Source organism: Miniopterus schreibersii, assembly GCF_964146895.1.
Source record: "Miniopterus schreibersii genome assembly, chromosome: 2".
Taxonomy (NCBI): Eukaryota; Metazoa; Chordata; class Mammalia; order Chiroptera; family Miniopteridae; genus Miniopterus; species Miniopterus schreibersii.
In genome coordinates, this window is record NC_138102.1 from 139443161 (window position 1) to 139455493 (window position 12333).

Sequence of the window (12333 nt, forward strand, 5' to 3'; positions counted from 1 at the left end):
TGTACCCAAGACCAAAAAACTGGAACTATGCATTTACAGATATGCTAGAATACCTTCTCATCTGGTCCCCTAAAAGATCTGTGGGACAGGAGAGGACACTCTTCTCTCTCACATAATGGGGGTTGGGTGAGTGAAGAAGAGCAGTGTTCCCTTTATCTACAGAATTCAGTTCAACCACACACTCCCAAAAGCAGCCAGGGACTCTGTGACCCCGCCCTCTAGCCCTGCTGGGTGACAAAAAGATCAAACAAAAATGGTCAGCCCAGCCATGGCCGGTGTGGCTCTGTTGGAGAATCCTCCCATACACCAAAAGGTCTCGGATTTGATTCCCAGTCAGCGCACATACCCAGGCTGCAGGTTCGATCCCTGGTCTGGATGCTACGGAAGGAAGGCAGCCAATCGATGTTCCTCTCTCTCTCTTCTCTCTCTTTCTCCCTCTCTCTCCTTCCTTTCCTCTCTCTCTGAAATCTATAAGAGCATATCCTCAGGTGAGGACTGAAAAAAAAAAAAAGGCCAGACCAAAATCCACAAACACTGCCCTAACCATCACTGGCTATATAATTTGTGGGGTCCAGTGCAAAATTTAAAAAAGCAGGGGCCTTGTTCAAAAAGGCAGTGATTGCAGAACATTAAACCATGGAGTCCTCCTGAATTGCATCTTTGCTCATTTCCTCTTTATCCCCTTCTCAGTCTTAAAGGAGGAGGGAGGAAGATGGCTCTTAAAGAGGAAGGAGAGGGGAATAGGGACCTCCTGGGTTTGTCAACTGTGAAGTCTAGGGTTGGAGTTTCCTGTGGTTTCAGAAATGGAACCCAACAAGGAGTTTTGGGTTTGCATGTTTGTTTTAGGTATTTCTAGCTAAAAAAAACAAACAAACAAAACACACAAAAAAACAGAGACTGTATATCCAGAAGTCTGGCCCTATAGGACAGTGGGTAGAAAAAGACAGGGGCTGGGTCACATGTGGGGAGAGAGAGGGGCTAGAAGAAATTAAGGTTAGAGGTGCTGGGATACTAGAGTCCACCTCAAACCTAGTCTAAAACTGAATTCATGATTTAACCCCTCCCTAAACCTATTGTACTCCCCACAATTCTTATCTTTTTTTTAAATCCTCACCTGAGGATATTTTCTATTGATTTTCAGATAGAGTGGAAGGGAGAGAGAAAGAGAGAGAGAGAGAGAGAGAGAGAGAGAGAGAGGGAAAGGGACAGGGACAGGGACAGGGACAGGGACAGGGAGATTAAAAAAAAAATCTATGTGAGAGAGACACATCGATTGGTTGCCTCCAGCATATGCCAGCCGAGGTATGTGCTGGGGATCTAGCCTGCAGCCTGTGGCTGGAATCAAACCCCAGATTCTGCAGGCTCTAACCACTGAGCCACTGGGCAGGGCTTCCCTATCTTATTAAGATCACCACCATCCACCTGGAAAATGGATTCATCCTAGTCCTCCCTCTCACTAACCCTTAATCTAAGAAGTCACTAAGTAAGTCCTATTTGACTTTTTAACAACCTACAGATCCTGATCACTGTTTTCTGTTCCCACAACCGCTGCCCTAACCAGGATTGGCTACATAATTTGTGGGGTCCAGTGCAAAATGAAAAAAGCAGGGCCCCTTGTTCAAAAAGACAGTGATTGCAGAACATTAAACCAAGCACTGGACCTTGGCTCAGTGCGATGACACAGGTAGCATGCCCATGAAGCCTACCCTGGCCTTAACTCAGGCCCTGCCTGTCTCTTGTCAGAACTGGTGCCTCTTTACTGCTCTCATTTCTGGCCTGCATGTTTTCACTCCTTACTCACAGCCATCTTAGTGCCAATCTCTGCATCACCTTCAGGAAAAACCCCAGCTCCTGTCTTGGCTGGTATGGCTCAGTTGGTTAGCATCATCCCATGTACCAAGAGGTTGCCAGTTCGATTCCCAGTCTAGGGCACATGCCTGGATTGTTGGCTCGATCCTTGGTGGGGAGTGGGGGGGCAGCCAATTGATGTTTCTCTCTCCCTTCTTTTCCCTCTAAAATCAATAAAAACATATATATTTTTTTAAACACCCGGCTCCTCAGCATGATACACAAGGCCTTCCTTGATCTCAGCCTTGCTCACCGCTCCGGGATCTTCTCTGTTGCTCCCTACCTCACACTCTTTTCACTTCTACCTAAAGCTCTGTGACTCGCCCGGCGGGGCGGGGCTCAGCGGTTGAGCATTGACCTGGGATCCAGGCGATCAGGGTTCAATTCCCGGTCAGGGCACATGCCCAGGTTGCGGGCTAGGCGGCTGATCAATGACTCTCTCATCATTGATGTTTCTATCTCTCTCTCCCTCTCCTTTCCTCTCTCTGAAATCAATAAAGACATTTAAAAAAATGAAATAAAATAAAATAATAAAGCTCTGTGACTCTATGCATACTGTGCCCTTTGTCTAGAATGTCCTACATGTGCCAGGATATCACATGGTACCCTCTGACTTGAACCATCTCCAAGTCCTGGAAAGAGGGAAAGCAGTGCTCACCCCAAACAAAGCCAACGCTTCTGGGGTGCCTAGACTTGCTCCTGGAACTTGGTCTTGTCCTTTGACCCTTTGAGAAGGGGCCCGGATGTTCTGATGCTCTGTCTCCATGCCTCAACAATTCTCGGCATTGATCTTATGGGTGTTCCGCTATGCAAAGAGAGGAAGGAAACAGAGCTCAGGTATGAGAGAGGAGAAAGGAAGGAATGAAATGGCCTTGGAGTAAGTAGCAGGGGAGTTTCAACAGAGAAGCCCAAGTTTCACTAGTCAAAGAGAACAAGTAGGACCAGAGACAAGGAAGGAAGTGGCTAAGGTTGGGTAACTGAGGAGTTTCTTATTTTTTCAGTCTAGTATAAGAGACATGAAAGCAAGATTCCTCCTGTTTGATGCCTGACTGCCCGCTAGAAAGGACTGCCCTTTGAACGAGTTTGATTTCTCCTCCCACTGGAGAGAGAATTGAAGGCTGGGAGACTCAGGTGAGTAATTTTGTGATGGGTGCACTTTTCTTTCTCTGTCTCTTCATCTCCCAGGTGGTAAAAACAGAAAAAAAACTGAGACCAGCATGTGTGTGTAGCAAAACAGGGCAGAGAGGACTATAGCAGCATCCTGGATATAGAGAGGGGACTCCTGGGCGGTATTAGGGGACAGGGGAGGAATTAAAAATGTTAGAGGGCACTGGGGTTACTGACAGTATCTGGATAAATATTGAATGAGGCCTTGAGTTTGAAGTGTACAGAAACTAAGAGATATTTAGATAAGAATTTGGGAGAATCTTTGAGAATGGGAAAGGACTAAGAGAGCCTAAGGAGAGGGCTGGGAATCTTGAGATGAGGAGGCCTGGGAATGGCTTGCGAGGCTGCTGAGCAACCAAAGCAGTTCAGGTGTCCAGGGGCCCAGAGTAGTTCAAGAGATATAAATTCAAAGTCAAGTTCTGACTCCTTCTTCCTCTTCTACCCACTCCCTTCAGCCTCCATCATGCGGAACACCTCTGATGCCAACTTTTCCTGCTACCATGAGTCCGTGCTGGGCTATCGTTACGTGGCAGTTATCTGGGGGGTGGTGGTGGCTGTGACAGGCACCGTGGGCAACGTGCTCACCCTGCTGGCCTTGGCCATCCAGCCCAAGCTCCGTACCCACTTCAACCTGCTTATCGCCAACCTCACAGTAGCTGATCTGCTCTACTGCACCCTTCTCCAGCCCTTCTCTGTGGACACCTACCTTCACCTGCACTGGAGAACTGGCGCCACCTTCTGCAGAGTTTTTGGGCTCCTCCTCTTTACATCCAACTCTGTCTCCATCCTCACCCTCTGCCTCATCGCCCTGGGACGCTACCTCCTCATTGCCCACCCTAAGTTATTTCCCCAAGTGTTCAGTGCCAAGGGGATAGTGCTGGCTCTGGTGGGCACCTGGGTGGTGGGTGTGGCCAGCTTTGCCCCCCTCTGGTCTGTCTATATCTTGGTGCCAGTAGTCTGCACCTGCAGCTTTGACCGCATCCGAGGCCGACCTTACACCACCATCCTCATGGGCATCTACTTTGTGCTTGGGCTCAGCAGTGTTGGCGTCTTCTATTGCCTCATCCACTGCCAGGTGAAGCGTGCAGCACAGGCGCTGGCTCAGTACAAGCTGCACCAGACAAGTATCCCATCCAGCCACGTGGCTGGAACAGATGAAGCCATGCCCAGTCATTTCCAGGAACTGGACAGCAGGGTGGCATCAGGAAGGCCCAGTGAGGGAATTTCATCTGAGCCAGTCAGCACTGTCACCACCCAGACCTTGGAAGGAGACTCATCAGAAGTGGGGGACCAGAGCACCAGTAAGGTAGCTAAGCAGATGGCAGAGAAAAGCCCTCCAGAAGCACCTGCCAAGGCCAGGCCAACTAAAGGAGCCCAAAAAACTCAGGACTCTCCATCAGAGTTTGGGAAGGTGACTCGGATGTGTTTTGCTGTGTTCCTCTGCTTTACCCTGAGCTACCTCCCTTTCTTGCTGCTCAACATCCTGGATGCCAGGGTCCGGGCTCCCCGGGTTGTCCATATGCTTGCTGCCAACTTCACATGGCTCAATGGTTGCATCAACCCTGTGCTCTATGCAGCCATGAACCGCCAGTTCCGCCAAGCTTATAGCTCCCTCCTAAAACGAGGACCCCAGAGTTTCCGTAGGCTCCAGAGTTTCCATAGGATTCGCTAGAACTGTGTTCCATTCACCAGAATCTGGGACTGTTTCATCCAGAACTAGAGTGGCCAGCTGGCATGGGAGTAGATGAAAGTAAGACCTGTGGCCATTTTCACACACAACCTCCCCCTAACCCCCAAACCAGACCTCTCTATCTCTTGCTCAATGTTTCAGCCCTAGGCTGCCCAAGTTGCATTATTAATTATTAATAAATGAATTCCATGCTTTTAATTCTCAGGTATGGTCTTTGGGGAAGAAGGAAATAGGCCAGTGTTGGTTTGCAACTGAAACTTAATAGTGGGGGGGGGGGGCCCATGTCAGAGTAAGAGCAGGAAGCAGTGGGCCAGGGACATAGTCTTCAGCTGAGGAATTTCTAGGTAAAAAACATGTGAGTTTGTTTAAGAGGATTAATCTGCTTTTTTAAAAAACTTCCCAGAAATGGTCCCTACCCCTATCTACTGCTGCCAGGACCCCCCCCCCCAATCCCTACAAACAGATGTTTTTCAGCTCAAAAAATTTTTTTAAATCCAGCTTTGATAACAACTTCAGTGAGGCTAGCCCCTGGCTCTTGCCTTATCCAAAGAGAATGGTCATGAGAGAGGACTCTCACTCTGTGGAAGTGGAACTGAGCTTAGCTGAGGCAATGATTAGACAAGAGTTCTAGTTGCCCTTGCAGGATCACACTGGATGGAGCTAGTTTACCTGACCCCTCACTTCCCCCAGACTTGCTCTTGTCACCTGGGTTATGAAAGCAGAACAGAGATTCTAGTTAAGAGGGCTCAGGGGCCGGGCTGAGGGGAAATCATACCATTCCCTTCCTCCAGACTGACCAACATCCTGTGCACCCTTGTGCACTCACACACCCGAACTTAAAGCATCCATGACCACCAGATGACGCTGGTTCTCTGTGTTTTCTTTCTGGCTTCCTTGTTGAGGACAGAAGGTGTCAAAGGGACTGGGAGTCCAGAGGTACCCCCTCCCCTTTCAGCAGGAGTGGAGACCCGGGTATCTGTATAGGTCCCTTTTCCTCAAACTTAGGAAGAAAAGTAAAGAATTAATTATACATTTATTATTCATGAGATATTTATCGTGTACAGTACTTAGGGTGGTGGGTCAGGGTGGGCATACTGCTGGCACTGGGGATGGAATGGGAGAATCATGTTGACAGTGACACTGCTCTGGCTGCATGCTGTTCCCTCCCTGCCCCCAAGTCCATGGTTTGAGAGAACAAAGTCAAGTCCAGAGAGATTCAGATAGTGGGGTGGACAGATCTATACTCTCACATTTAACATACTTCCAGGGCCCAGGAATTCTGCCTCCTAATCTGGAACATGAGCTTCTGAAGTGACCTCTTCCACAAAAATCACAGCAGCCTAAGCTGAATCAAGTTCAGGAGTTCAAGGGTACTGAGGCAGGGAGGGGCCCCCACAGGTGGGGTGAACAATAAAGGACCAAAAAGAACATGTGCCCAGCAAAATCAAGTTGATTTTGCTCAGTGGTTCGAGTGTTGTCCCATGGACTGAAGGGTCCAGGGTTCATTTCTGACCAAGGGCACATACCTTGGTTGCAGGCTCTATCCCTGGCCCCCGTGGGGACACATGCAGGAAGCAACCAATTGATGTGTCTCTCTCACATCGATGTTTCTCTCTCTTTCTCTCCCTTCCACTCTCTCTGAAAAGCAATGGAAATAATATACTCAGGTGAGGATTAAAAAAAGAGAGAGAGAGAGAGAGAGAGAAAAGAACATGTGCTGAGTCTGACCTCAGTACCAGCCCACCTATCTAACCATAACAGGACAGCAGCCTTTTTAAAACTAGAATCAAGTGACCAATTGATCCCTAAGTCCCTTTTGCTCAGACCTTCTAAGGTTCTGGAAGTTGCCCAGGAGTGTAGAGACCAGGGTTCCAGTCAAGGTTCTCTGATAATTAGCTGTGAACCTGGGCAGGACTCTTGACCATTCTGGGCCTCAGGCTTTATTATCTGTACAAAGATGGGGGTGGTGTGCACTCTTATGTGCCCCAGTACTGTCCTAAATATACAGGGCACATAAATCCTATAACTATATTATTTGTGTAATCCCCACAAAATTTACCATAAGGTACCTCTTATAATATCTTGTTTCCAAATAAATAAATAAATAAATAGGCAATTTGGGTTAAGCAATTTTCCAAAGTCAAAGGGCTAGTAAGTGGTATGAGCATGAGTTGAGGGCTGAGTCTGACCTCAGTACCAGCCCACCTATCTAACCATAACAGGACAGCAGCCTTTCTAAAACTAGAATCAAGTGACCAATTGATCCCTAAGTCCCTTTTGCTCAGACCTTGTAAGGTTCTGAAAATTGACAGTTCTCTGAAAGTTTGTAAGTGTTCAGTTTTCATATTCCATGAAAACAATTTAAAAGTTTTAGCAAGTAGAAATGAGCAGCAATAGGGATTGAGGTTAGACCTCAGGAGGGACTTCCCAATTATCAGTCGCTGGAAAGAAATGACTCAAGAGGACACAGGAAGAAACTCTGGAGTCTGAGATCCAAAAGGACAGATCTTAGCAAGAAAACAACCCCCTTTTCTCCCACCCTCTACAGCTCAAACACACCCCCCTCCCCCACCCCCCACCCCCTCAATTTCGATTAGGGCTGAGTGAAGGGAAAGAGAAAGAAAATTCTCGCTCAGGCTTTCTCTCTCTGGCGGGTGTGCATGGTGCGCGTGAGTCCACGCCTGAAGTCCCTCATAATTCGGAGCCCACGGGTGTCTCGGGAGAGTATGTGCATTTGGGGGCCCTCCTGAGTGTGAGTCAGTGTCTGTCTCCTTGTCCCTTTCTGTCAGTGTCGCGCCCGAGCTCTATCTATGACTTTCTGATGTTCTCTCTCAAGACTTCTCTTTGTCTCTCCATCTGTCCGTCTGTTCTGCAGGCTGTCCTCACCTCCCAGTACCTCTGTTACCGCCTTTTTACTCTTAAGCTCCTTCTCTCCATCCTCCCGCTCCACTCTCCTCCTGTCCGCTCCCCTGACCCCCGCCCCCGCCGCTCTAGCTCGGTCACACACTCTCTCTCTTTCGCTGTCTCTCACAGACAGATTTATGGTTAACACAGGGCCTTTGATTGGCCAAGCGCTGACAGGACTTGATTTAACGCCGCCTCTCATTGGCTGAGCTTGACAGGCCGATTTACGAGTCACTCTACCATTGGCCAAACCGCTTCGGCCCTGATTTATGGCTCAGCGACTGCGGGGAAGGGGGGAGTAGCGGGGAGTGAAGATGCCCCTCCCTTCGTCACCTCTTCCGTCTCCCTCTCCCCAGGTTTTTCTCCTCTTTCTCTCCCTCCCCTCAAGGAACTCCACCCCCTCTACCTGTTCCTCAAGCCCCCTCCTCCCTCCTCTTTCACCCTGCGGGAGGGGGAAATGGAGTGTGGTGGTGGGAACTGAAACGGAGGATGGGGTCTGAGGGGGTAAATTTGGGCGGAGGAATCTGAGGGGTGGGAGTGATGGTGGAGTAAGGGGAGAAGAGACGACTGAACAGGGAGGGAGGAGAGAGGATACTGACCTGAAGAGCTAAGGGGAAACTGAGGAGGCCAAAGGGGTGACCAAAAAAAAAAAAAAAAAGCTGAGGAGAAAAGACCGAGGGAGTGAAAAAGGAGGTGATCTGAGGAGAAGAAAGAAGGAGACTGAAAAGAAAGGGCGCATTGAAGGAGGCAAATGGGCTGAAACGGGGAGATCGGGAACTGAGAGAGACTTCCTTTCAAACATCGCTGTCCAGATTGAATAAGAAGGGAAATTTGCTCTTCAGACAGTGGCTCTAAAAAGGGGGGGCTTAGAGGAGCAAAGGCTTAGAGAAAAGCTCAATAGAGAGGTGAGAGAGGAGCCGGAGAGGAGAACTGGAAGGTAATAGCAAAGAAAAGAGGGAGGGAGAAGGACGGAGAAGTACTGCAGAAGACTGGACTAGGGTGGTTTTTTATTTGTTTGCGGGGGCGGGGTGGTGAGAAAAGTCTAATCCTCAGAGGAACCACTAAGAGAAACAACTCCTACTCCTCCTCTCAATGAAGACCCATAGGTGCTAGCAAGAGGACAAGCCAGGTGCCTCCTGCAGGAGATTTTCTACTTCCTCCAGGCTGCAGTAGGCTCCCCATTCCCGATACACCTCATTCCTCCCCCTTGCCCACCTCCCCAGTCAAATTTATGAGTTCAGGGCTGGTCTTCAGGAATTAGGAATATTTATGCTTCTTTGAGGGTGAGGTTTGGAAGGTGATAAATAAGGGGCTGGGGGGTGCAGTTGGGGGTTCCTATTTTTAGCGTGGCCACTTTCCCAAGGCCCCCACCCACCATTTCCCTCTCATCCTAAACCAGAGAAGGGAGCACTGAGGGAGGTGGAGAATGAGTTTCACATATCAGGCAGGAGGGTTAACTCTCCTGGAGAGCCCCTCAGAGGACTACAGATCTTTGCAGCAGAAAGGATTGAAGGCAGATGGGAGAGGAACTTTCCAAGCATCCTGGCATTCACATAGCCCCTGGAGTGCAGTTACAGCATTTCTGCAGAAGATAGAGAGAAATAGGGAGAAACCAGTTTCCCCTCTGCTGCCCTAAGCTCAGTTCCTGAGGAACAGGAGAATTGCCAGGAAATTCAGAGGCAGGTTTCTTTGGCAAGTCACCTCCCTCACAGGGAGAGGAAGATTTGAAATCTTCCACCCCTCCCCCCCACACGCCACAGCCTGGGTCCCTGGGAAAGGAGGCTAGGAATGTGGGGCTCAGGGCGTCTCCAAGGAGTCTCAGTCCCCAACCAGTCCACCCCCACTGCTGGCTGAGAATCAAAAACCCCTTGCCCTGGGCCTCCAGGAAATGAGGGAGGAAAGAGGATCTGTCCAGGGATCCACATGCCTTCTCCAGCACTCAGCTCCAAGAGCCATGTGTCTGTGACCCCCAGCCCAGTGAGAGGGCTTGTTCTGGGCTTGGGTAGGTAGTGAACAAAAAGTGGGGTCCATGATATAAGAGAGGTCTAAAGAGAACAAAGAGAGCTAGGGAAGAGCTCTCATCCCCCAAGCACACACAAGCAAGGATGAACACAGTTCATGCGTGTGCGCACACACACACACCAGACTGTGTTGCTTGGAGTGGGAGAAGGGAGGGAGAGAAGAGTCTAGACTGGCCCTTTAAGAGCCACTTAGGGTCAGAAAGCCTGGGCTACAGAAAGGGGAAGGAGCTGATGTCAGAAGACGGATGGGCAGCAAGATGGGGATTGATGCTAATGGGGGAGTTAAAGCTAAGTACCCAGACACTCAGAGGGCAGAACTGCAGATCTGTCTTCCTTATGCTCACCACCCCCTCCCCAAACCAAGGCTGTAAATCTGCCTTCTCAATTGGGGGAAGGGGGAGTGAGGAAAAAATGAAACGTTCTCTTTTCCCTTTTCTTATTTTTCCCTTACCTTGTGCTACCCCTCCCCCCAATTCTTTTGTACACTCTCAGTCTCTTCCCCCCAATTCATAACCCCTTCCTACTGAAAATTTCCAAATTTTGGCTTTCCATCAGGAACTGAAGGAATGGTTTCAACTTGTAGAAGCATTTAAAAGGAAACCACAAAAAGGTCTCCCATACCAGATCTGGATAGGAATGGATTGGTGGGACTGGTAATCTGGAAGCACTAAATTGCCTCAGTTTCTCTTCCCTCCACCGTCTTCTCACTAGATATAACTCTAACAGCTTTCTCCCAGGACAGTAGGGTGAAGGCAAGAAGCAGGATATTGGGTTCCAGGAGGTGAAAGGGGTGCGAGAGCTTCAGAGTTGGGTTTGTGGAGGCCTCTAATACACCAAGATGTTGGAGGGGCTGATGGGCCTCCAAGGACAGCTAGGGAAGCTACAGGAGCTGTCCACTAAAAGATATATGGTCTGGTTTCTCGGAAACTCCTGGATCAGACAGTTCCCTCTCTGAGTACACACCCTGCCTGCTGAGTAGAGACAATTTCAGGCCAATAGTCTATTTACTGTAAGGCAGGGTCCAGCTGCAAGCCTCGTACCTCCTAGGAGGCAGTTGGGGGGGCGGGGGTCTCAGGAAGGAAGGCTGCCTCAGAGGGACTGGAGCTAGTAACCCTTGGGGAATTCCATTTCTTCCTTTACTTCCAGGTGAGACCCTATCTCCCATCTTTCTGGACCAATAATTACCTTTATCTCTCTCTACTGGCAATCAGGGCCTGTTCTTGAGAGAAGTTCCTCTATTTTAGAGGAAGTCCCTCTTCATCTCATCTGTTGCAATACTAAGCCTGAACTTCTTTCTAGTCCTGGAAATAATGGGTGTGTGATTGCTACCTGGTTTCCAAATCCTCCTCAGTATCCATAAGAGAATAACCATAAAACATCAATCTCCTCCCAGGTTTTCCTTCAGAGGCCTAAAATCAGCTGGAGGCCATCCTCTCTCTGTTTCCTAAGTTTTCAGGGACAAGGAAGAGAACAAGGTTGGAATGGGAAAAGGTAGGGATTGTTAGCAAGAGCCATTGGAACCCAGGCTTCCAGCCTCCCAGCATCTGGCCAAGCACTCCCTCCCATCCCAGAGAGGTCAGCCATTGCCCTTGCCCTGGTCTCTGGCTGCTTCTCCGTCCTGGTGATAAATCCTGTCTTTGTCTCCCCTCCAACCTGGGCCCCAGCCAGCTAGGGGTAAGAGGCTGGGGGAGGGGTCATTGAGGAGGAGGGAGAGATACAGGAGTGGGAGGAGAAGATGGACAGGAGCAGCTGGTGAGCAGGCATGGGGGGGTGGGCAGTGAGGGGATGGGCCTCTTGATTCTACAGATTCTGGCTGCACATTCCAGGAGGTCTGCATTCCAAGTGAGAAAGCCAGGATTCCTGAGATGTGGAAATACCTTTGGAATGGCCCCTGGAGCACCAGGAATACTGGGAAATGAGGGGTTGGTGTGGGGTGCCTCGAGGAGGGAGGCCCTTGAAAGAAATTGGGGAATGAGAATATTGTGGGAATCATCCCTATGCCCACCACAAACCCCTGCACACGTGCAGTGTGCACATGCACATAGATGGACAGACAGACACGTGTGCACACACACAGATTTATGGTCCATCCGAAGGAGAGAGCCCAGGAGAGCCAGCCTGCCCCTTGCCCAGTCCCTCCCCAGCTGCCTTCTCTAGCTGTGGCTTTCCTTGCTTTCTCTCTCTCCATTCTTTTTCTCTGTTCCCAGTCTTGCTGATCTCTAGGTGGGTTTCTCTCACTCTCCCAGCTTGTTATGCTGGCTTTCTGCTAACTCTTAGCCTCTGCCTTTGTCTCTCAGTCACTTTCTTTCTTACTGTGCTTCTCTTTCAATCTTCCTGCCCCACTCCTCCCCCTTCTCCTACTTCATTAGACTCTCTATCTGCCCTACCTCTGCCCTCTTAGGCCCAGCCATCCCCCTACCTCACTGCCACCCCCAGAGACCTCTGCCTGGCCCAGGGGGACAGTCAGATTTCAAGGAGGGATGGGAAAGAGAAAAGAGGCTCTGAATGAGTCCCTGCCTTGGTGGGCGGTCTGGGATCATATTGTGTTATGATATGGGATGAAAGTGGGTGGGGGAGGCCTGTGACCAAGAGAGCTCATCTAAGGGAGGAGGGGTGAAATGGGAGGGAAGAGAGATTTATAAAGACACTAAAGAGAAAAGGCTAAGGACTAAGAGTTCCCTTTAAGTGTGTGTTTTAGGTCAA

General features: G+C 49.6%; 1 protein-coding gene across 1 annotated transcript; it reads left to right on the plus strand.

Moving 5' to 3' along the window:
- The first annotated feature begins 2829 nt into the window (after positions 1 to 2829).
- On the plus strand, positions 2830 to 4901 carry GPR84 (G protein-coupled receptor 84). The gene is made up of 2 exons (XM_081130151.1): positions 2830 to 2979; positions 3471 to 4901. Exon 2 carries the CDS (start codon positions 3479 to 3481, stop codon positions 4685 to 4687), a length of 1209 nt encoding a protein of 402 aa, XP_080986277.1. The 5' UTR covers positions 2830 to 2979; positions 3471 to 3478; the 3' UTR covers positions 4688 to 4901.
- Positions 4902 to 12333: the final 7432 nt, after the last annotated feature.